General features: G+C 40.6%; 1 protein-coding gene across 2 annotated transcripts in view; it reads right to left on the reverse strand.

Annotated features, from left to right (window-relative positions):
- The window catches only part of FILIP1L (filamin A interacting protein 1 like), a 273887-nt gene that overhangs the window by 84480 nt on the left and 167599 nt on the right, over positions 1-21808 (reverse strand). For both annotated transcript variants that reach the window (XM_008062420.1, XM_008062421.1), the window contains exons 2-3: positions 8052-8313; positions 7146-7319 (exon numbers count right to left, since the gene is read on the reverse strand). In XM_008062420.1, the coding sequence (XP_008060611.1) occupies positions 7146-7319; positions 8052-8303 (426 nt within the window). In that variant the 5' untranslated portion in view covers positions 8304-8313. The remainder of the gene's footprint in view (positions 1-7145; positions 7320-8051; positions 8314-21808) is intronic.

Consider the following 21808-nt stretch of genomic DNA (forward strand, 5'->3'; position numbering starts at 1 on the left):
TTGATCTCCTTATTGAATGTTTATCATTACTCCTTTTGACTGATACTTTTTGGTGCATTTCAACACAAATGTTGTCTTTTTATTATCAAATTTTTCCAGATAGAGCAATCCGTGCCCCCATGGGTATCAGAAAAATTTCCTCACATGCCCTTTCTAATACCTCTACTTCTCTCTCCAGAGAAATCATATTAAAGGAATGACAGGAAGTGAGATAATTCCTGCACAGGGTTTGATTCTGCAGCTGCTCTAGCTGATCTCTTCTGCCCCGGCCCACTGTGGAGTTCTACCAGTCTGTGCCTCTTGGATCCTTGGTCTGTTTTCCATTTTATTATGCATCAAGTTATTGATATTAAAATGAATAGACAGGCCGGGTTCGGTGGCTCAGCCTGTAATCCCAGCACTTTGGGAGGCTGAGGCAAGTGGTTTGCCTGAGCCCACAGGTTTGAGTCTAGCCTGGACAACTTGGCAAGACCTCGTCTCTACAATAAATCAAAAATTAGCTGGGCATGATAGTGCGTGCCTGTAGTTCCAGCCACTTGAAAGGCTGAGGTAGAAGGATCACCGGATCCCAGCGGGTCCATGCTGGTGTGGCCTTGAGTGTGCCGCTGCCCTGCAGCCTAGGCAACGGAGTAAGACTCCAACTCAAAAAATAAAATAAAATAAAATGAATAGATAATCAGTTCTGTGTTGATGTGTAGTGTGAATGTGACAAGTGTCAGCACTAAGTCCTTTCTGGCTTTCACACCACCATATTTCTATCTTTGTCATAAAGTGATTCCCCCGTGCCTGAACTATGTGTTTGTCTCCCCTACTAGCCTGTGAACTCACTGAGGATAAGGCCTACATCCTATATTTCTTAATTCTTGGCACCTAACAGCATACCTTGTTTATAATCTGTGAGCATATACTGGCCACGTTGCTTATAATAGGTGCTCAGTATATGTTTACAGGTTGAAAACCAAGCAAGCAAGGAATCAAGAAAGAAAAGAGGGAAGGAGGAAGACCAGTTAAAGCAAAAGTGGCTCAAGATCTCGTTTTTACTTTTTGTGTGTGTGTGGTCACACATCTGCCTTTATTGTGGGCAGCAGGTGGGACACTTTCAACACTAGTTTAAAAAAAAATTAACTTACAGAAACGGGGACTGCCTAGCTGGTACTTTCAGGAGCACATATGTAGATGTTGACCCAGAGGAGCAAGACAATGCAATGACGCCAAAGCCCATAGAGAGCAAGAACTTGGAGAGCCCTTGGCAGCTATCCCAAGTACACTTGGTGGAGGTGACCTCATAAAGAAGAACTGGGCAGTGATGAACATGCCAGTGGTTAAAAGCACCATGGTCAGGAGGAGGAAGACAGCCAGGCTTACTGCGCCGGTGTAACTATCTACTTGTGGCCTGATTTTGCCCAGCACAGGGTGAGCCACCACTGGAAAAACGTATCAGCAGAAGCCAACTCTGGAACTTTTGCCAGTGATAATTTAAGATCTATTAAGAACTTGGTTTTGAAAACAGGGCTTTCTAGAGTAAATCCAGCTGCTGTACTGATAATATTGGTTGATTTTTGCCATTTGTCTTTATCATAAAAGATTGAAAGTTTGTGACTCAGTGTGAACTCAAAGCCAACTTAAAATTTCTACATCCCACAAAGCATGTGCTTAACTAGGAATCTGAGGCACAAAATGACCAAGTCATCTCAGAAAAAGAAAAGCACAGAGATGTCCCAGCATATAGAAACCAGTGAATTCTCTCTGACCTCTGAATGCTTAGGCTCACAAAGTATTTCACTCTCACAGAGTACTTCATCATACCATAGCATTGCTGGTGGTTTTTAATAAATGCATCAAGTCCTTTTTGGCCACTGAAACTGCTGAGTTGTATTGCCTACCAGCAGAGTCACTGCTAACTGATAGCCATCTTCTGAGAGGGTGGCTATGGTGTTGACTGTCATGGAAGTATGTCTCAAGACAGGACATCCTCTGAAAATTCCACCGTCCAGTTGGCCAAACATTTGAGTGCATTTTAAGAGAAATTCACATCAACTGCTTTTGGAAGTTAAGAGTGAAACCGCGATAGGATCAGCCTCGGTTTAGGGAAGTTATTAGCTGACTTAGAAAAACATTCAATTTAATTTGTCACAAGATTGACAATAGAATTAATAAATGAATAATTATAGTAGATATCTAGTAAAGTATCAATGAATGACTGAAAGAGGCTTTTTAAAATGCAAAATAAAAGTCTTTCCCTAGATGACTTCTGGTAATTGTTAAGACACGCATGTTAAATTTTATTCTCCCCAAAGAGAGAAAATAGAAGGTTTATTTAATCTACTCTTGCTTTCCATTGTGTTTTTTTTTCTTTCTTAGATGTTGGTGGTTGTTTGTGGGTAACAGGAAGGAAGGCTGGGATAAATTTGGTGCCCTTCATTTATTCCATGACCACCCAAGTGGTTACCCTTCCTCCAGCCTCATGTCCTTCCAGTCGGCCCCAATCACTGACAACATGACCTTTCACCAAAGGGAGTACCACTCCTGTTGAGAGACCAAGGTCCTAAACAACTGCACCTCCTCCCACTTCAGCCCCGTCTCCACTCCGTAGCTTCCTGCCATTCTCACCCAACTTTTAGTCACACTGGACTATAGGCAGTTCTGAGAACTCACCACAGTGAAGACTGCTTTTTTCAGTGCTGAGACCCAGAAACCTTTTGTCCTTTCCACTAAAACTTTCTGCTCTTTGTGTGATCACTCCTAGGAAGACATGTTTGCTCCTTCATATCATTGAGATGCCTAATTCTCTAAGTTTTCTTTCTGTACCATTCCATGACTCCTGAAGGATGGTTTGGATTTACTACATGCTGTTCAGTACAGCCACCAAAGAGCTCATGTTTGTCACAACAGAAATTGGAAAGCTACTGAACAGTGAGTTACCTTGCAGAGGGAAAGCTCCCCAAGAAACACTTCCTGATTCTAGAGATATTTTAGTTTGTATTTGTAGTTTTAGCCAGTGGCTTCATTTCTACATGCTCAGAATGCCACTTAGAAAATATGTCAGTGGTTCTTACTTCAGTCTTTTCTTAATTCCTGACAGATCAAATGATCTAGGCTTCAGGTTCTTCACTTTTCTTTCTTTTTTTTTTTTTTTTTTTTTTGAGTCTGTGTTTCACTCTGTCACCCAGACTAGAGGACAGTGGCACGCTCACAGCCACCACAGCCTGCATCTGCTGGACTCAGGCAATCCTTCCACCTCAGCCTTCCAAGTATCTGGAACTACAAGCATGTGCCGCCACTCCTGGCTAATTTTTTTTTTCAATTGTAGAGATGAGTTCTCGCCATGTTGTGCAGGCTGGTCTCGAACCCATGGGCTCAGGCAGTCCTCTTACCTTGGCTTCCCAAAATGCTGGGATTACAGGCATGAGTGAGCCACTGTGCGCAGCCTCCTTCTAGTCTTTTTTTTTTTTGAGTTGCAGTCTCACTCCATTGCCCAGGCTGGAGTGCAGTGGCACACTCATGGCTACCCCAGCGTTGACCTGCTGGGCTCAGGCAATCCTTCCACCTTTGCCTTCCAAGTTGCCAGAACTACAGGCACACTTTACCATGCCCACTTAATTTTTTGATTTATTGCAGAGATGAAGTCTCGCCAAGTTGCCCGGGCTGTTCTCGAACCCATGGGTTCAGGCAATCCTCTCACCTCGGCCTTCCAAAGTGCTGGGATTGCAGGGTTGAACCACAACATCTGACCATTCCTTCTACATTCTTAACTTCTATGTGTACTTTTTTGCTCATCCTTTTTTTTTTTTACTTAAAGCTCTTGTTCTACCCATGATTCTTTTTTATATCTTTCATCCCACTTCTGTCCCTTCAAACTGTGCCTACAAACTTGATTGAGTTTTCTACTTTTAAAAATGCATACATATGCGTACACACAAAAAGAAGGAAGTTTTGCCATGAATTAATGAAGCTTAAATTTCAGGGTCTTTCACCTGCATGGGTATCTTCTAAGGCCTTGTGAGAACCCCACCAATGTGTTTACCTAGTCATGTATTTTACAAAATTTGCAAGAATAAGATATTTTCTTTGTAATCAGTTAATACTTCTGTCTCCTTTCCCTGACTTAACTCTCCATCATATTTCCTTTCATATCAGGCAGTTTAAGAAAGGCTATGAACATTTTGAAGGCCCTATGAAGGGAAAGCTCAGGTGACACCTAGAGCCATATATGATGCAGTTCACCATCACTTCCATGTGTAGTTATTGCTAGCCATCTTGGTGTAGCAAAGGCTTCCAGAATTGCTTTTATTGGCCACTGTGCCAGCTCACCCAGCCATTGACAGATAAAGGTAAAAAGCCAGTGGTTATATTGCAAAATGTATATGCCCTTTGGTTCCCAGCACCGAGCATTTCTGGGTTGTAGGAAAGAAGTTTTCAAAATATATGAAGCCAGAAAACAGTAAGTCTATGGAAATTTCTCTCTTAGTTCCTGGCTTCATGATTTCTCCTTTCATGTAAGCTTACCCATGCATTTAAAAGTTGTTGTTTTTTTTTTTAATTTTATCTAACATTTGAACGTATTTTTTTAGTATATAATTTTATAATATGTAGTTGACAATATTGCTGAAAATGGAATTCCTTTATGTTCTACCTCGCTAATCCCCACTCATCCTCTGGATCTTGGCTTCCTTGATTCTTCTGTCTACATTCAGTCCCTTGATTATACTGTCTCAGAGTACTTTGTGGTTATATACTTATTTGTGTGATCATTTGTTATCTGTCACACTCTTTGACATTATACACCCTAAAGCAGGAACTGCGACTATTTCTATACATGAACTTTTCAGTAAATATTAATTAAATAAATGGAACAAAATGTAATTTAAAAGCTAAATTATTAGTTGTGCTAATAAGGTACTGAGATTCTTTTATTATAGTTCCTTGATAAATCAAAAATAGTGATATCTTTTTTGGAAGAACGAGGAATACTTTAGGCCATTAACTCACATATCTTTTTTTTTTTGTTTTTTTTTTGAGGTAATTTCTAATATAGAGCCTGAGGTTAGAAAGGAATAAGGGGTTGAAGCTGTTGTGGACTGGAAATTATTGCTCTTCCTCCCTCTGGACCACACTTCTGCCCCTAACCCCAGCCTTTGTCCCAGCTCACAGACCTCCACCAGTTTCATCTTAAGTCAGTGTTCCTACCATGTCATGGAACTGAGAGCAGTGTGTTCTTTTAAGTTATTTAGCCTTAGGAATTAGATAAATCCTCTCTAGGTTACCCTCGATATGATTGAGAATTTTTAAATTTTTCAAAAAGAACATTATGAGGAAAATAAAAGGAAGGAGGGGATATTAATACTTCAAGATGGAGGAAGTCAAAAGATAAAGAACTTAGCCTGCAGTGCTTATTCCAATGTGATTAAGGTGCATCCATGGCTGTTCTTAGTGGGAACATTGCCCTCTCTCCCTCTTTTTTCTTTAGCCCTGTCTATGGAATCCTGGTTAGATTTCCCTCTTTGCTGCTTGTTCTCTGGGCATCTCCTGTCACCTATTACTTTCTAGATAGAGGAAAAAGGAGACAGCTGGGCTGCATAAGTAGAGTTATATGGGCGTCCATAAATTGAATAGACTGATAACTGAGGAGAGAGAAATCTCTAGTGGGGAAATAGTGGGAAAAAGAGGAAAACTGACAAATCGTGGAGGTGAGAATGTGAGGGTGTGTGTGTGTGTGTGTGTGTGTGTGTGTGTGTGTAAGGGCAGAGGGATGTCTTGGAGGAGAAATCAAGGAAGGTTGGATTTGTTAAGAGAGCCAGATTATGGGTAACATTCAGGGGCACATTGCAAAGTTAGTATCACAAGTATTTTGGAGAGTCAGGGTATCTCCAGTTTTGCGTGTGTACAATAGAATTATTTTGTAACTAAATTTTTCCTACTGTTTTTAGCAAGTTTGGAATTATTCAGTTTCGTTTCACAATGAAGTGTTGAGGGGTTGTATCATTTGTAGAGTTTTGTTAGGGGTTTATTCAGTGATCCTTAATTTGCATTTGAACTCACAGGGATTGGGGAATTTGTGCTTGGTGCTGTTTCACAGTTAACGTATTGGGAGCCAGGACAGAATTTTAACAGTATTGACTTGAATGCAGCTTCGGCTCTTTTTGTTTAAAATTTGGATTAAAGCACAAGTCAACAGACTTTGGGTGGTCTCATCTTCACCCCTCAGAGAAGCAGATCCACATGACCGAACTCCTTCACAATCTGGCAAGACAGTAGTCTTCCCTCATGAGACACCAGGGACGAGAATAGCAAGGACATTAGAAGTCAGTCCTGAGGTAGGTTGCCAGAGCTTATTTGGAGGAAATTGTCTGAAACTTGCTTTAACTCTCCATCCTTAATTCATGCTCCTAGTTGTTTCCTATTTATAAAAATGAAAAATTATAAAATTTCCCATAAATGTCTCAGAGGAAAATAAAAGAATAAAAAAAGGATGCCAACGCATTTCAGAAATGTTAGCCAGTAAAAGAGCAAGCTGTATTGAATCTTTGTGCCGTGGTGGCCTTGTTGAGACTGCTCGCCTTTGCTGTTGTCATTGCTGGGCACCCTTGGCAGGGGAAAGGTCTTTGCTGTCATTAAACTTTTGAAGGAAAAAGAGGGTATGCACTCATCTAAAATGTATGCTTTTAAAAACTCTATTTCTTGGACAGTTCTTCAGATCATTTCCATTCATGCTCAAAATTTCTATGACATAATACCTCAGCATTTTCAAAGAAATTAACCTCAATGACTGAATTTTATCTGTTTTTTATTATAGCCTGGATAGCCTTCAAGTCTCCAAAAAAGTACAGGCCCTTGTGTGTGCGTGTGCGTGTGTGCGCCTGTGTATGTGAAGGGATCCTTCTCTTAAATTTGGTAGGTTTTAGGCTGATGTCATGAAATGAACGTAGTGGAAGCATCCTGTCCATGATTCATTCTGCTTTTCTTTTCTGTAGAACTTGTAGAATTTGCCTACTTTGGGTAGGTTTTACATGCATTAGAAAGTAAAATTGTAAAGAATCAAAGAATCAGAAAGTAAGATTGTAAAGAGTCATATGCAGGGCCTAGGGCCTGTCTGGCTGTTGAGCTTCTTCATCCTCCCAGATGCACACCCCTGATGTGATACGTACCTCATTCATTGGTTTCTCATAGATGTCTTCCTGCCAATGTGCAGATTTTGCTTGAAAAGCATCTCGCTGGAGAGCCTCTAACACCTTTTTTGGAGTGACAAACCCATACTGAGCTTCCAGCAACGCCAAGTCCATTTTTTCAGCCTTTAAAATGCCTATGACTTCATCTCTAGCCTGTAGGAACAAAAGGTAATTCAGAAAGCCTGCTTCATCTACCAGCAGCCTCGGCAAGTGATTTTTGTTCATGGTGTTTTTTCTTATCTTTCAGATATAAATGAATTGTAGTTGGTTATAGGACCTTTTAGAAAAGGTTTCAAAACTATGTCCCTTTATTTTTCTTGCAATCTAGTTACACATTAATGATGTTATAAAAAATGATTACTTTATAACATTTAGGGACTACTTTTTTATTGTGCTTGACAAGCAGATAAAATGATACTCCTTAATGTACTGGCATTTGGGTTTTCAGGGGGTAGAAAATAAGATTCTCCTATATGTATAGCAGCTGTTTTTAGATTTTGATGTAGGTTAATAAGGCCAGGGCAAGTCTAGGAGCCAGTTCACATGGGTTACAAAAGCGCCTATTGTTACTCAGATCAATCCAGAAGTCATCTGGCATTACTGCTACCGATGCATGCCTGTGCACTGAAGCTCCTGTGCTCATGGGCAGAGGATGTGACCTTCCCAAGTGCATGCCAATAGCATGTCATAATGACAGCCCTGTTAGATGGGATTAATTGCACTTTAAGTTGACAGAGGAGAATTATGTGTATATATACTTATGCTTTGCTTTCATGTACACACAAGTATGAGCCACAGATAGCTATGTCTGTGGCAGCAGGCATGCCACATTCCCATGCAGCCCTCCCTTTGAAGCACAGTGGGGATCGCTCCAGCCCAGCTGACCTGCAGTTCTCCCTCCAGAATGCTGAGGAGAAATAGCAGGTCGTCTCTTGAAAGGTCTTCTGCTTGGCGGCCATTACCACTGTGTGGCTTCTCTGACTTGGGATGGGGAAGTATTGCAACTGACTCACTGGTGGGGTCTTTGTCTTGCTGTATGAGCTTCATGTCCTTAGGCCTTGGGACACTGTGGCCTTTACTGTGTCTTGGCAATTGCTTTGGGGCTGAGCCCTCAGTGTCACTGCTTCTGGAACGCATTCTTTAAGGCCTGGAAGCAGGAAGACAATTTATAACTCTTAATGGAAGTAGAGTTTTAAATAAAAGCACCCATTACTGTTTTAACAAGTCTGCATTCTTGTTGTATTTACCACAACCCAAGACTCGATCTTTTTGATGTCTTTAGCAGAGAAGGATATTAGCAGTTTCATCAATCACAGTCTTATTTACACTTTTGCTTTTAAAGTCAACATTTTAAAAAATGTGTTCTACTTTGATTAAGGCCACTTATGTCCATGGGTAAACAGAATGTGTTTGAACTTCATCCACCAAGCATTCCACCCCAGGAACTCGGGTCATACCTCCAACCATGGTCTAAGTGCTTACTTAAGTTAAGATGTACTTAGCATAATTGTAAAATGGTAAGTTTGCTAATCATCCTAAATCTCTTCAGAGAGATTTTTTGTATTTTTTTTTTTTTTTTTTTATCCTTTGGTGCATGGTGATGGGAGTGTTAGAATTACTTCTACAATACTTTGGGTTGTTTTGTTATGGAGGCAAAGTCTAGTATTAAAAGAATGCAGGCTTGGTCCTTGGCTGTATTCCTGACATTCTGCTAAAATTCTAGATCTAACCTTGGATAAGTTAAGGATGTATAATTGGGACCCTTGTCTACAAAGCAGAGACTACTACCACCTAAAGTAGTTGGGCATTATAGAAACAATATAAATTAATATTTGAGGGACACATTGCATGTGCATCTGATTATATGACTATCCAAATGAATTTATACTAGGAAGAAGATATTCTGCTTTTAAGATCTCTAACTAGAAGAGAAAATGTCAGTTGTGCTTATACCTACTCCAATGACATACAAACAGATTATTAGTTTTACTCTTTATCCCTATGAATCATGAAACTTTCACCATCACTGCTACCTTTTAATGTGTAATCTTTCCTTGAAAGTTGAAAAACCCAAACGAATATAAAAGTATGGAAAATATAATGAACTGCTACATGCTACCACACAAATTTATAAAATTTTAATAATTCACTATATATATTAGAAAACAATGTTTTAAGTAATATAGATGCAGTTGAAGCCCCTATGTATCTCTTTCCTTTGCACTCCAGAAGTGACCACCAACTTGAATTTGAGATTTCACATTCCCATGCATGTTTTATACTTTAAAAAATATGTATCTATATTGGCTTAATGTATAGTAGTGCATATTTTCAGACCTATGGAAACAGCATATTGACTGTATCTTTCTGAAACTTGCTTTTTCCTCCTATATTTGTAAATTCTTCCTTGTTTCATTTTATTGTGCTTTATATATTTTGATTGCTCTATAGTTTTTTATATAAAGAGTCCACCATTACTTGTCCATTTTACTGTTTTTACATAGTTTACTTTTTTTAATATTAGAAATAGTGCTGCTGTGAACATTCTTGCACATTTTTTTTTCCTTGTGTTAGGTGAAAAGTATTCTGTCACAAATCACCTATAGGATTAATTAAGACACTGACTCTTTCTGAGTCCAGGGTCCTGGTCTGTGAGGTGAGAAAGGTGGGCAGGTGGTCTGTATGACTCCGATTCCCCTATAATGGTCCTTGCCACTGTGCCTTTCTTCTAGCATAGGTTATCAATAGTATATTTAGAAAAGATGGATTTTGTGAAGCTGCATCTTACTGGACATCTACAGAAATGTAAATGCTGCATAAAGATATGCAGTAAACCTATGTCTGATGATTCCTACCAGGGGAGATTATAATTAAAAGACAATTCCTAAAAAATAAACCCAGTATTAACTTTCTTTTTTTTTTGGAGTTGGAGTTGGAGTCTCACTCAGTCGCCCAGACTGGAGTGCAGTGGCCGCTCCTGGCCACCGCAGCCTCGACCTGCTGGACTCCAGCAAGCCTTCCGCCTCAGTCTTCCGAGTAGCTGGAACTACAGGCGCGTGCTACCATGCCCGACTAATTTTTTGATTTATTGTAGTGATGAGGTCTTGCCAAGTTGCCCAGGTGGGTCTCGAACCCACGGGCTCAGGCATTCCACTCACCTCAGCCTCCCGAGGTGCGGGATTACAGGCTGAGCCACTGAGCCCGGCTTCAGTATTAACTTTCGGCTGAGAATTTATAAATAACCTCACCTGAATAAGGCTATAAAAACAGAACTTGAAGGTATTTATTGTCTTATGTGTTTATTATTTACATGTTTTATTAGTGACAAACAGCTGTCAACTGATATTAGTGGGACACTTTGTCTTGAAGTTATAGTATCCTTCTGGAGAAATTTAAAACTTTCACTTTCAAAATTTTAATATGTCATATAATGTGTTTTCTCATCCATCATACGTTTACTTACTCTGACACAGAGTGTCAGAGAAAGGTTGTAGTGGTAATTATGATAACCACCTAACTTTTTTTTTTTTGAGTTGGAATCTCACTCTGTTGCCCAGTCTGGAGTGCAGTGGCACATTCTTGGCCACCGCAGCCTTGACCTGCTGAGTTCAGGTGATCCTTCCGCCTCAGCCTTCCGAGCAACTGGAACTACAGGTGTATGCCCCCACACACGCTAGTTTTTTGATTTATTGTAGAGATGAGGTCTCGCCAAGTAGCCCAGGTTAGTCTCAAGCCTGTGGACTCAGGCAGTTCTCTGACTTCGGCCTCCCAAAGTGCTGGGATTATAGGCATGAGCCACTGTGCCCGGCCTACCACCTAACATTTACGTAGCACTTACTATGCCTGTCATTCTTCTAAGCAGGTACATGTATTAACGTCTCACAACATCCCTGTGAGGGAGGGAATATTATTATCTTCATTTTACAGTTAAGAAATGAAAGCACAGGTAACTTCCTGAAGGTTGCACAGCTAATAAGTAGCAGACTGGGATTTGAGTCCAGGTCACCTGGCTCCAGGACCCATACTCTTAAAATCTTGCCATAATGCCATTGTACCATATTGTCTCAGACACATGCATAGACTGCCACAGACACCCGGTCTGAAAAATACTTAAGAAACTATTCATAAATAAAGCACAGATGAACGATGATTTGTGACTGTCGTTGTCACCAACTCTTCCCTAGGTAGCCAGTTGAAGGATTCATTTGAGAAAAGCAAAGGCATAAATGAAGGTATATGTAGGGATGGGAAGTTAGGGATATGTGAAAGATATGGTTAACGGGAAAAACCCATTGTGTATATATTTATTTATATATTAAAAATGTTCATTGGTGGGAACTTTTCTGTCCTCTCAATAAATCCTGCTTTCTCACTTTAAAAAAAAGTCCATTGACTACCCTGGTAGTATATTATGTGCCTTATGAAAGATGTATTTCAAAAAAAATGAAAAACTAAATAGAAATAGGATTTCTAATTATCTTTCCCCACCCCACGGTATTTTCTTGAGTGCCCAGGAAGACCCTTGCTCTGAGCTGTAAGAATAATGGAATGTTGTTACATAGATTAGATATATTTAAAGTAGGCCGGGCTTGGTGGCTCAGCCTGTAATTCCAACACTTTGGGAGGCCGAGGTGGGTGGATTGCTGAGCCTGCGCATTCGAGACCCGCCCAGACAACTTGGTGAGACCTTGTCTCTACAATAAATCAAAAAATAGCCGGGCATGGTAGCATGCGCCTGTAGTTCTGGCTACTTGGAAGGCTGAGGCGGAAGAATCGCCAGAGCCCAGCAGGTTGAGGCTGTGGTGGCCGGGAGCATGCCACTGCACTCTAATCTGGGCAACAGAGTGAGACTCCAACTCAAAAAAAAAAAAAAAAAAAAGATATATTTAAAGTAGGTAAATATTACACAGTGCTTTTTTATAGATATGTTCACACATCCATTCTAATATTTTAATCTCTGTATATGTCTCCCATAGTATATCTAACCTGGTGTTCTATACTTAATGGGCATGATTGGTTTGCTCTTTTACTTTGTAGCCTACTGTCTCTGATGTATATTACTGTTTAACAAACCTCCCCAAAACTTAGGTGGAGGCTGAACAACAGTGACTCAACATTCTGTAGATCACTCCATGGCTTCAGCCTTCTTACAGCTGTTCTGGACTTAGATGGACCAAAATGGGCTCTCTCACATATCTGGCTGTCGGCTTGTCGGCCTGGAAGAACCTCAGCTAAGTCATTTCATTTCTGCTTCACACGGGCTGTTATGCTCCAGGAGGCTAGACCAGGCTTCTCACGTGGTGGTCTCAGGACAATATTCCCAGAGTGTGAGAGTTGAAATTCCAAAGTCTCATTTTAGTGGTGAAAGGATATTACAGAATCAGCCCAGATTCAAGATTCTACCTCTAGATGGAAGAAGTTGCAAGGTCACATTGCAAAGGAATGGGAGGAGTTTACTGCAACCATCTTTGAAAAAAATCCATCACGTACAGTTTCAGATTTTTATGAAAATCTAATAAAAGTCTAGTTTAAGATGGGTAAAATATATTTGGCTTTTCTTTTACTTTCCTGGAAGCATGTAAGATTTTGTTTCTTTTTATTTTATACAAAGCATTCTTATACTTTCCTCTCACCCATACATTTCTTTTCTTTTTTTTTTTTTTTTTTAGTTGGAGTCTCACTCTGTCACCCAGAGTGGAGTGCAGTGGCATTCTCCCAGCCACTGCTGCCTTGACCTGCTGGGCTGTGGCGATCCTTCTGCCTCAGCCTTCCAAGTAGCTGGAACTACAGGCGTGCACTACCACGCCTGGCTAATTTTTTTTTTTTTTTAAATTGTAGAGATGAGGTCTCACCAAGTTGTCCAGGCGGATCTCGAACCCGTGGGCTCAGGCACTCTACTCACCTCAGCCTCTCAAAGCACAGGATTACAGGCTGAGCCACCAAGCCCAGCTACCCATACATTACTATGTGGAACAATCGCCTGCTGATAATAATCAACTTATGCTGCTGAACAATGAGAATTTCTCTGCTCCCCTCCTTCAATTCTATCTGAGGTATACCTTCCACAATACCAAGATAATATAAGCTTCTACATAGCAGGGTAGTTTGCTAAGCATTGTTTACCAGTAGTGCCCTTTTAACTAAAGGCAGCCCTAAGTTGCAGAAGTCCGAATGGAACACTCTATTCATTCTACCTTCCTCACCTCTCCTTTTTTTTGAGTCAGGGTTTCACTCTGCTTCCCAGGCTGGAGTGCAGTGGCATAATCACAGCTCACCACAGCCTTGACCTCCTGGGCTCCTGGGCTTAGGTGATCCTTCCACCTCAGCCTCCTGAGTAGTAGGAGGCCAGGGCCAACTACAGGTGCATGCTACCATGCCTGGCTAATTTTTTTATTATTCTGTAGAGACAAGGTCTCACTATGCTTCCCAGGCTGGTCTTGAACTCCTAGGCTCTAACAGTCCTTTACTTTTCAGCCTCAAAGAGCTGGGACTCTCACCTGACTCTTAATGTGGGTTAGGTACAATCTGTCAAGAGAACATAGGTCATTTGCCAGTGATTGTATTTGTAAATGGTAAAAAAAAAAAAGAAAGAAAGAAAGAAAGAAATGACTTGAAACATTTTTATGCTGTGTTTGTTACTCTTTTTAAAGAAATTAGAGTTTTTCTGAGACCACCAATTCTCTTTGGGGGCTGGGGATAGTAACATCAACATTCTTGCTGATTAATGAAGCGGTGCTCACATTGGGTTTCCGAACAGACCCATCATATGCAGACTTCTGGTCTACTGAGGAGTGTGTGTCTCCACATGTCTGCAGTGGTAGAGTTTCCTTGCCCCTCTGCCAACAACCACAAAATGATCAGTAATGAGAAGTAATTAAGTATCAAGAGGAAGAAAGCAAAGACATGAATTTCATGATACCCTCATGCTTTGTATTATCAGTGACTTCACTGTTTCTCTTGGCAAATTTTTAATGCATCTGTGCTTGGCCTAGGGGTGAGTACTGGGGTAAAGAAAAATTTTGTAATAGCAACAATGGTTTGGGATTTTCAGGTTACAAAAAAAAAAGATGGAATGGAAAGTTGCTTTTGTTTATACCGAATCATGGTGCCTTACTGTTTTCATAAAGTGCTGGCAGTGACATAATACCTGATGAGTTTGCAAGGAAAAAAACCTGCTTAGTTGTCGGTTTATCACACAGCTTAATGTATTGTTATCCGTGACTATCATAGCTATAGAATGACAGGCTTTGGGAGAATAAACTGGGAATCCGGAAACCTGGCTTCTGATCCCAGCTCTGCTTTTAATTAGCCAGGCTCTGGGTTGTCGCTTATACAATGAGGATGTTGGAGCCAGGTTGGCCCCACGAGGTCATTCAGAATGGAACAAGGACTAGAGACTCTTTCCCTTGACCTCTACCCTGTTCTTCATGCCCTAATGGATCCCCTGACAGCAGGATGGGAGCCTGAGACTGGATGATCTCTGAGGTCCCAGGACTTCCCACTTTAGAATTCTGTGATTCTCTGTTGTCTTGTATCTATGGATACAAATACAGAGCGGTTGGCAGTGAGAAGTAGATTTTGCTTTGTTTTCCTATGTGCTGACCTTAGTTAGTTTTTCTTGGATTGACACTGGTTGAAATCATGGTGGCCAGGCACAGTAGTTCACACCTGTAATCCCAGCACTTTAAGAGACAAAAGCGAGAGGATTGCCTGGGCCCAGGAGTTTGAGACCAGCCTTGGCAACTTGGCAAGACCTTGTCTCTACAATAAATAAAAAAAACTAGCTGGTGTGGTGGCCCACACCTGCAATTTCAGCCACTTGAACAGCTGAGGTGGAAGGATCACCAGAGCCCAACAGGTTGAGACTGCGGTAGCTGTGAGCGTGCAACATACTCCAGCCTGGACGACAGAGTGAGATTCCAACTCAAAAAAAGATTAATAAATAAATCACGACGGATCTTGGTAAGGATGTGTCCATGGAAGAGAAGGACTAGAAGAGAATTTGCAGTTATTTACTTAATTTAGTGACAGGAAACGGCCAAATGTAAATAGAGGTCTATTCCACTTATCACCTTCTTCCCCCAGTGCACCCCCAGCCAACTCCTTACTCTAAAAGTTAAGTTTTTTAAATCATTTCTTCTTAATTCTTTATATTAAAAATTGCTTATTCTACATAATTATTTAAACATAATTTTAGTCTTCAGGTACATATTTATTTTTGTGTTTGAATCATGGAAGGGTATGTGACCAGAGGATATTTTTACTTGTATCAAATAACTTGGACTGCTGCCTCAGTAAAAGAAGTCAGTTTTGGTTGTGGTCATCTAATATGATATTGAGGTAGCCAAGCAAAATGACTCCAATTTCAAGAAGAAAATAATAGTAATAATGGTAGCTAATATTTATTCATTACTCATTAGAAGCCCATTGTAAATGCTTTCCTTTGATTAGCTCATTCAGTCCTCATAAAAACTTCTTATCCTACTCATTTTGCAGAGGAAGAACTGAGGCTTGAAATTGTTAAATAATTTGCCAAAGGTCATATTGCTAAAAAGTGGCAGAATCAGGTCCTAACTTGGGCATTCTGGCTCCAGAGCCAGCTAAATCGCTGTGTATCTGATTAGGTCTTATAAGAAAACTTACACAGTAAAGGAACAATCTTGGTTTATTATTGTTATTAATAATAACACAATATTAAACATTATTGTTATTAACAATATGTTAATAACATTAACATAAATGTTTAACAAACATTTATGAGCACCTACTCTGTCAGATATTGTGCAAGATAATTTTGTTTTAGCCAACTTACTTTATTATCTGGTTCAACATCATTTGTTGAATTCTGAGTACCCAAAATTATACAAAAGTCTGAATAACATGCATTCACAAACCCTGGCCATTGAGCAAGGATGTTTGGTTTTCATACGTTTCTTATATGCAGAAACTGTGTTTCAATTCATAGCTATTCTTGAACTTTTATGTGCTTTTCTGGACCACGGCTGTCATCTTAAAGTGACAGGAGACATGTCTTAATGAAAGGAATATGAGATTATAGAATCAGATAGAACTGGGCTGAAATCACAACTCCAACATGTTAGCTCTGTGACTTTGGGCCTCTCTGAGCCTTCCAGTGTAAAATGGAGATAATGGGACTTGCTAGTGGGTTTATTCTTCACACTCTGTGAGCATAGGGCCCCTGTTGTTTGTGTCTGTACCACTGTGTCCTACAGAACTGGACCTCAGCAGGGATTTATTGAGTGACTGAATCATGCAGTCCTCAGCAGAGCTGGTTGGCTCTGAGTAGGAGCTCCCTCATGGTAAAGATGATTCATCCCTGTACCACTGACTAGAAATTTAGAAAAGGACACTGAGAATCTACTGAAGTTGCTGTGTGTAGGCCTCTTACCGCATGCCAGGCACTGTTGTAAGAGCTTCAGTTCATTTATCTTATTTACCTTAAAGATGTTTGGCCTGAAGTAAACGAAAAAATTGTAGGAAAGGACTTGGCAAAGGTGAATTTAAGAGTGTAGACTCTCTTCAGAGATATCAAAGACTGCTGGGCCCAGCGGCTCATGCCATCTCAGTACTTTGGGAGGCTGAGACAAGGATTGCTTGGCCCAGCCTAGGCAGCCTAGGTAACATAGCAAGACGCCGTCTCTACAAAAACTTAAAAATTTCACCAGGCATGGTGGCACAGGCCTGTAGTCTCAGCTACTTGAGAGACTGAGGCAGGAGGATCACCTGAGCCCAGGAGGTCAAGGCTGCAGTGAGCCATGAGCCATGAACCATGATCTTGCCACTGCACTCCAGCCTGGGCAACAGAGTGAAACTTCAACTCAAAAAAATAAAAAAAGAGAGAGAGAGAGAGAGAGAGATATCGACAACAAAGAAATTAATATCAATTTCAGGGTTTGCCTACAAAAAGTTCAGGGAATGTGTGTGTGTGCATGCACACACGTACACATGCATGTGTGTATGCGCTCGTGTATTCTGAGGGGAGAAGAGATGTTAGAGCCATAGGACTTAACTAGAAATCTCCATTTAATTTCTCTGAATTTTGAGACTGGGCATGTTGCATCATACCTGTAATCCCAGCACTTGGGAGACTGAGACAGGAGGCTTGCTTGAGCCAAGGAGTTCGAGACCAACCTAGACAACATAACAAGATCTCATCTCTGCAAATGATCAAAAAAATTAGCTAGGGTGGCACACACCTTAAGTCTTAGCTACTCAGGAGGCTGAGGTGGAAGGATCGCCTGAGTCCAGGAGGTCGAGGCTGCAATAATCTGTGATCATGCCACCACACTCTAGCCTGGGCAATTGAATGAGACTTTGACTCAAAAAAAAATTTTTTTCCTCTGAATTTTGAAAACGTGTAATCATGTATACCCTGATCTGCTGTCTCTCACCTTGGGATATACGTCCTCACATGCATAAAATGAACTGGATATCCATGGCACTCTTTTTTATGTGACAGCACCCTCAATTATCATTAGTCCTGTCTTTGGGCATGTGACATTTTATTCAGGCTGTGTCATTTGAGCTTGGTTTGGTGGGAAATTTTAGGCGTGAATTGTTTGTTTTGGTGGCAAAAAGACTGCATAAAACAGTGAATCTGTCCTAACTGTAGGACACTCATCGCCAAGGGACTGGGCTGGGAGTGAGCCAAGGCTTTCAGTTTGAATGCATTTAACACCCCATGCCTTGCTGAATTCAGGGAGCATGCTGTCTGCTAGCTTTGCATTTCCACTTGCATTTTCCTCTATCTTTACCTGGAACCGTTGAGCTAAAACTTAGTTCCCTGAAGGGGGAATGGAAAGAGATGTAGTGAGATTATGGGGTTCTCAGCAGAGTTGGTTGGGCCCTTTAATGTTAACTGACTTATGGTAAAAGTGATTCATCTATGAAAATACTGGCTATAAATAGATGTTAACAGTGCTCAGTTGCAGAACAGCCAGGTTGTGCTCACATGGCCAGATTAGGGAAAAAAATCTGGTTGGGTGTTTTATTTGGTCTCTCAAAAAAATAAAAAATTTGTTTCCTTTTACTGCCCTAGTCACCCACATTTGAAGACACTGAACGCAGCCAGCTGCTATAAAACTATCTGATGGCTAAAAAAAGACCAATTGGACACCGGATAGCCTAATTTAGCAATTGGCCCCCTGTATCTTTTTCTCCCATTTTAGTAAAAATCACTGAAACATTTCCTTTATGGTATTTTTCCCTGTAGGACTTGGACAAGTCTTCAGAGAAGGGAATGGAAACTGGGGATGTGTGATTTAGGTCCATATTCCCAAGGAGTCTGAGTCCTAAGAGAAAGTCAAAGTCCCTGGAAGAGAAGAATCAAATGGGAGCTTGACAAGGTGGTGCAGTGGTCACCTCATCCATCCCCCTCAACACTAGGCACTCGTATTTTTCATTATCACCTGCTCAACTGTGACACTGAAATCCAACTCCCAGGAAGTTCATTTCATTTATCCTGGTTCTACTTCCGGAGCTAAGTCAAGCAAAGCTATGCCTCTTGCCTCTTATAGTCCTTTACTGTATTTCTTCACCCATTCCTTACCACCTTATTTCAGTCTCCCTTACCCAGCACACAGACACACACGTGTTGACTATGCCCCTTTAAACCCAGTCTTCATTAGTCTTTAAGAAATGCATCCTTTGAATTGGCATAACTTCCCAGGTATTAAACACAACTAAAGCAGTGAACTGGTGACAGCATATACTCAGGGAAGATCTTAGCAGTTCTTCTGATGTTGGATGTCAGTTGGCTTTTTTAGTATGGATTCAGAAATTTGATAATAGGAATGTAATGAAGAGTTATTCCAATTTAGCTTATCAGATGAGCACTTGTAGTGATACTTCCCATGTGTATGTTGCCTGACCCATCCATCATTATTCTCCCTGTTTTGTAGTTGAGGAATTTGAGATTTAGGAAGCTTAAACAATTGTAGGTGATAAAAACTTGACTGAATATGAAAAGCTAGGTATTCTGACTCTTCTTTCTCTCCATGTTTGTACTAGACATTTGACATTCACATTCTCTTTAGTTTGATAGTGTTCTTTGGTTTCTTGTTCCCTAAGTGCCACAGTCAGAGAAGATGCTGGGCTGTAGATACAGAATAAACAGTCTGCCGATGAGGTCTAGTGGAGCCGACTTACGTCATGGCTTTTCTTAGCTGCGTGTTGTGAAGAAAGGACAAAAAGAAATATAAAAATCTCAGAGTATAAATAGTTGATTTATCCGAATTTTCCATTACAAATCAGTGACTCTTTAAAGATTCTTTTCTCATTTAAGGTTGAAACAGGGCTGTGAATGTTTTCCAGATCTTGGTGGAATACAGCAGAAAAAGAAAATTATTTTCATATAATCCAAGTTAGCTTTAAAATGCATTTTTAAATGCCACACTCCCATCCCTAGATCAGAGATCTTGAAAATTGTATGATTCTTTTAACAGTTTTCAAACTACATCACTTTCCATATTTCATCCAGCTTCATGCTCTGGTTCTTCTTAGAAGTACAGTGATATAGAGCCAGTCACTTAACCTTTCTATTCTCTTGGAATTTTTGTCCATTTGGGCCTTGGAACCAGTTTTGTCCAGTACCCTTACACTGTATCCAAGGCCCAGTGAGGTTAACTGATGTGCCTGTGGTCATGCCCAGAGCCAGCACCAGAAGGCCAGTCTCTTGCCTACAGCTCTGTTGCTGTTTCCATTGCAACACTCTTTGTTCACAAGCCAGCCTGGTTCTTCCAGCTCTAGATAGATGTGACTGCTAAAAGATAAAAAATGCACCTTTCAGAGTATCCAAGTTTTCCTTCAGACTTTTATTTTTCTGAAACATCTTCCTTGCCCTAGCAATAGATTACCCTGAATGCCTTTAGGTCTCTTCTTGACTAGGCCAGCCCAGCATGATACAAAACTCACAGGTAAACTGGAGATTCAGAGGAGGTCAAGAGTTTCCATCTTTACATTCCAACATGACATGTTTCATTTCTCCTCTTTTACCTAGGGAACTGTGACTAGAAGAGAAAGCTTGTGTGCTGTGGATAAAATGTTGCAAGCCATAAAGCCCCTGGGTCGTTTAACTTCCTCTTCCCCAGCATCTCGGGAATACTGTTTATCTTCCTATAACTGGGGGAAGTTGTAATAACTCCTCACTTCCCAAGCATTTAAGTTTAGTCTGAATCATTTGTACTTTCTTTTTTTAGAAGAGAGGGAAACGAACTTTTGTAAAGTTTCTGTTATGTGCCAAATAATATGATTGATGCTTTTTATTTTTTTATGCCTCTTTAAAAAAAAACTCAGGCACATGGAGTTTTATTTTCCTGATTTTACAGATGAAAAAAATGGAGGTGTTGTAAAACTCACAGCTTAATATAGTAGAAATATAGGTTTATGACTAAATACACAATACTAGGAAATACTATCAATAATGTTCAATGTGCAAAGTGCTTTGGGGGCATTGGAGAGGAGTGACTAACTCTGCCAAAGGGACTTGGTGAAGGCACTTCAAGTAAGCTTGTTCTTGGAGAATGAAAAAGAGAAGCCAACCGGGCTCGGTGGCTCAGCCTATAATCCCAGCGCTTTGGAAGGCTGAGGATTGCCTGAGCTTGCGGGTTCGAGACCCGCCTGGGCAACTTGGTGAGACCTCATCTCTACAATAAATCAAAAATTAGCCAGGCGTGGTAGCGTGTGCCTGTAGTTCCAGCTACTTGGAAGGCTGAGGTGGAAGGATCGCCTGGGCCCAGCAGGTCAAGGCTGCAGTGGCTGGGAGTGTGCCACTGCACTCCAGTCTGGGTGACAGAGTGAGACTCCAACTCAAAAAAAAAAAAAAAAAGAAAAGAAAAAGAGAAACCAGGCCACATATGTAGGTACAAGGTACATGAAAACACAGTATGTGGGGAGTTTCACTTTGTCCCTGTGCTGAAGCAAAGGAGGGGTTTAGAAGTGAAAGATAGGGTTACACAGGTCAACTATGGGCATGTGCAAGGTTGCCCATCCAGAGCTGCTTATATAAAGTGGGGAAGATGAAGCAACCAAGCGTCCAATAATGAATAAGAATAATTAAATGGATCAGCAAATATCTGTGCACATATCCTACGGCCAGTTAAGCAGCCAGTAAAAGTCAAGTCTCCAAAAAATATTTAAAATGTAGAAAAACATGTAATGATAAGTAAAAAAAAAACAGGAAAAAATTGTTTTCATATTTATGAGGCATTTTTCAAAAGAGGAAAAAAAGATGGTCACCATGGTGGCTCACACCTGTAATCCCAGCACTTTAGGAGGCGAAGGAGAGAGGATTGTCTGAGCTCAGGGGTTCAAGATCAACCTGGACAAGTTGGTGAGACCTTATCTGTACAATAAATCAAGAAAAATTTGCACACCTGTAGTTCCAGTCCGTGCCACTGCACTCCAACCTGAGTGAGAGTGAGACTCTGACTAAAAAAATAAATAAATAAAAATAAATAAATAAATAAAATGTATTGAAAAGAAAAAAGGATGAATGAGGTAACACCTTGGAATTTATCAACAAGGTATTGAAAGGGTGCCTTGATAGCAGCTGATGTAATTAGCCACAGAATATGAGTAAAGAAGACCAAAGAAATTTGAATGTAGAACATATATTAGATGAC

This window comes from Carlito syrichta, unplaced genomic scaffold (genome assembly GCF_000164805.1).
Source record: "Carlito syrichta isolate Samal-C Ts95f unplaced genomic scaffold, Tarsius_syrichta-2.0.1 Scaffold305700, whole genome shotgun sequence".
Classification (NCBI taxonomy): domain Eukaryota; kingdom Metazoa; phylum Chordata; class Mammalia; order Primates; family Tarsiidae; genus Carlito; species Carlito syrichta.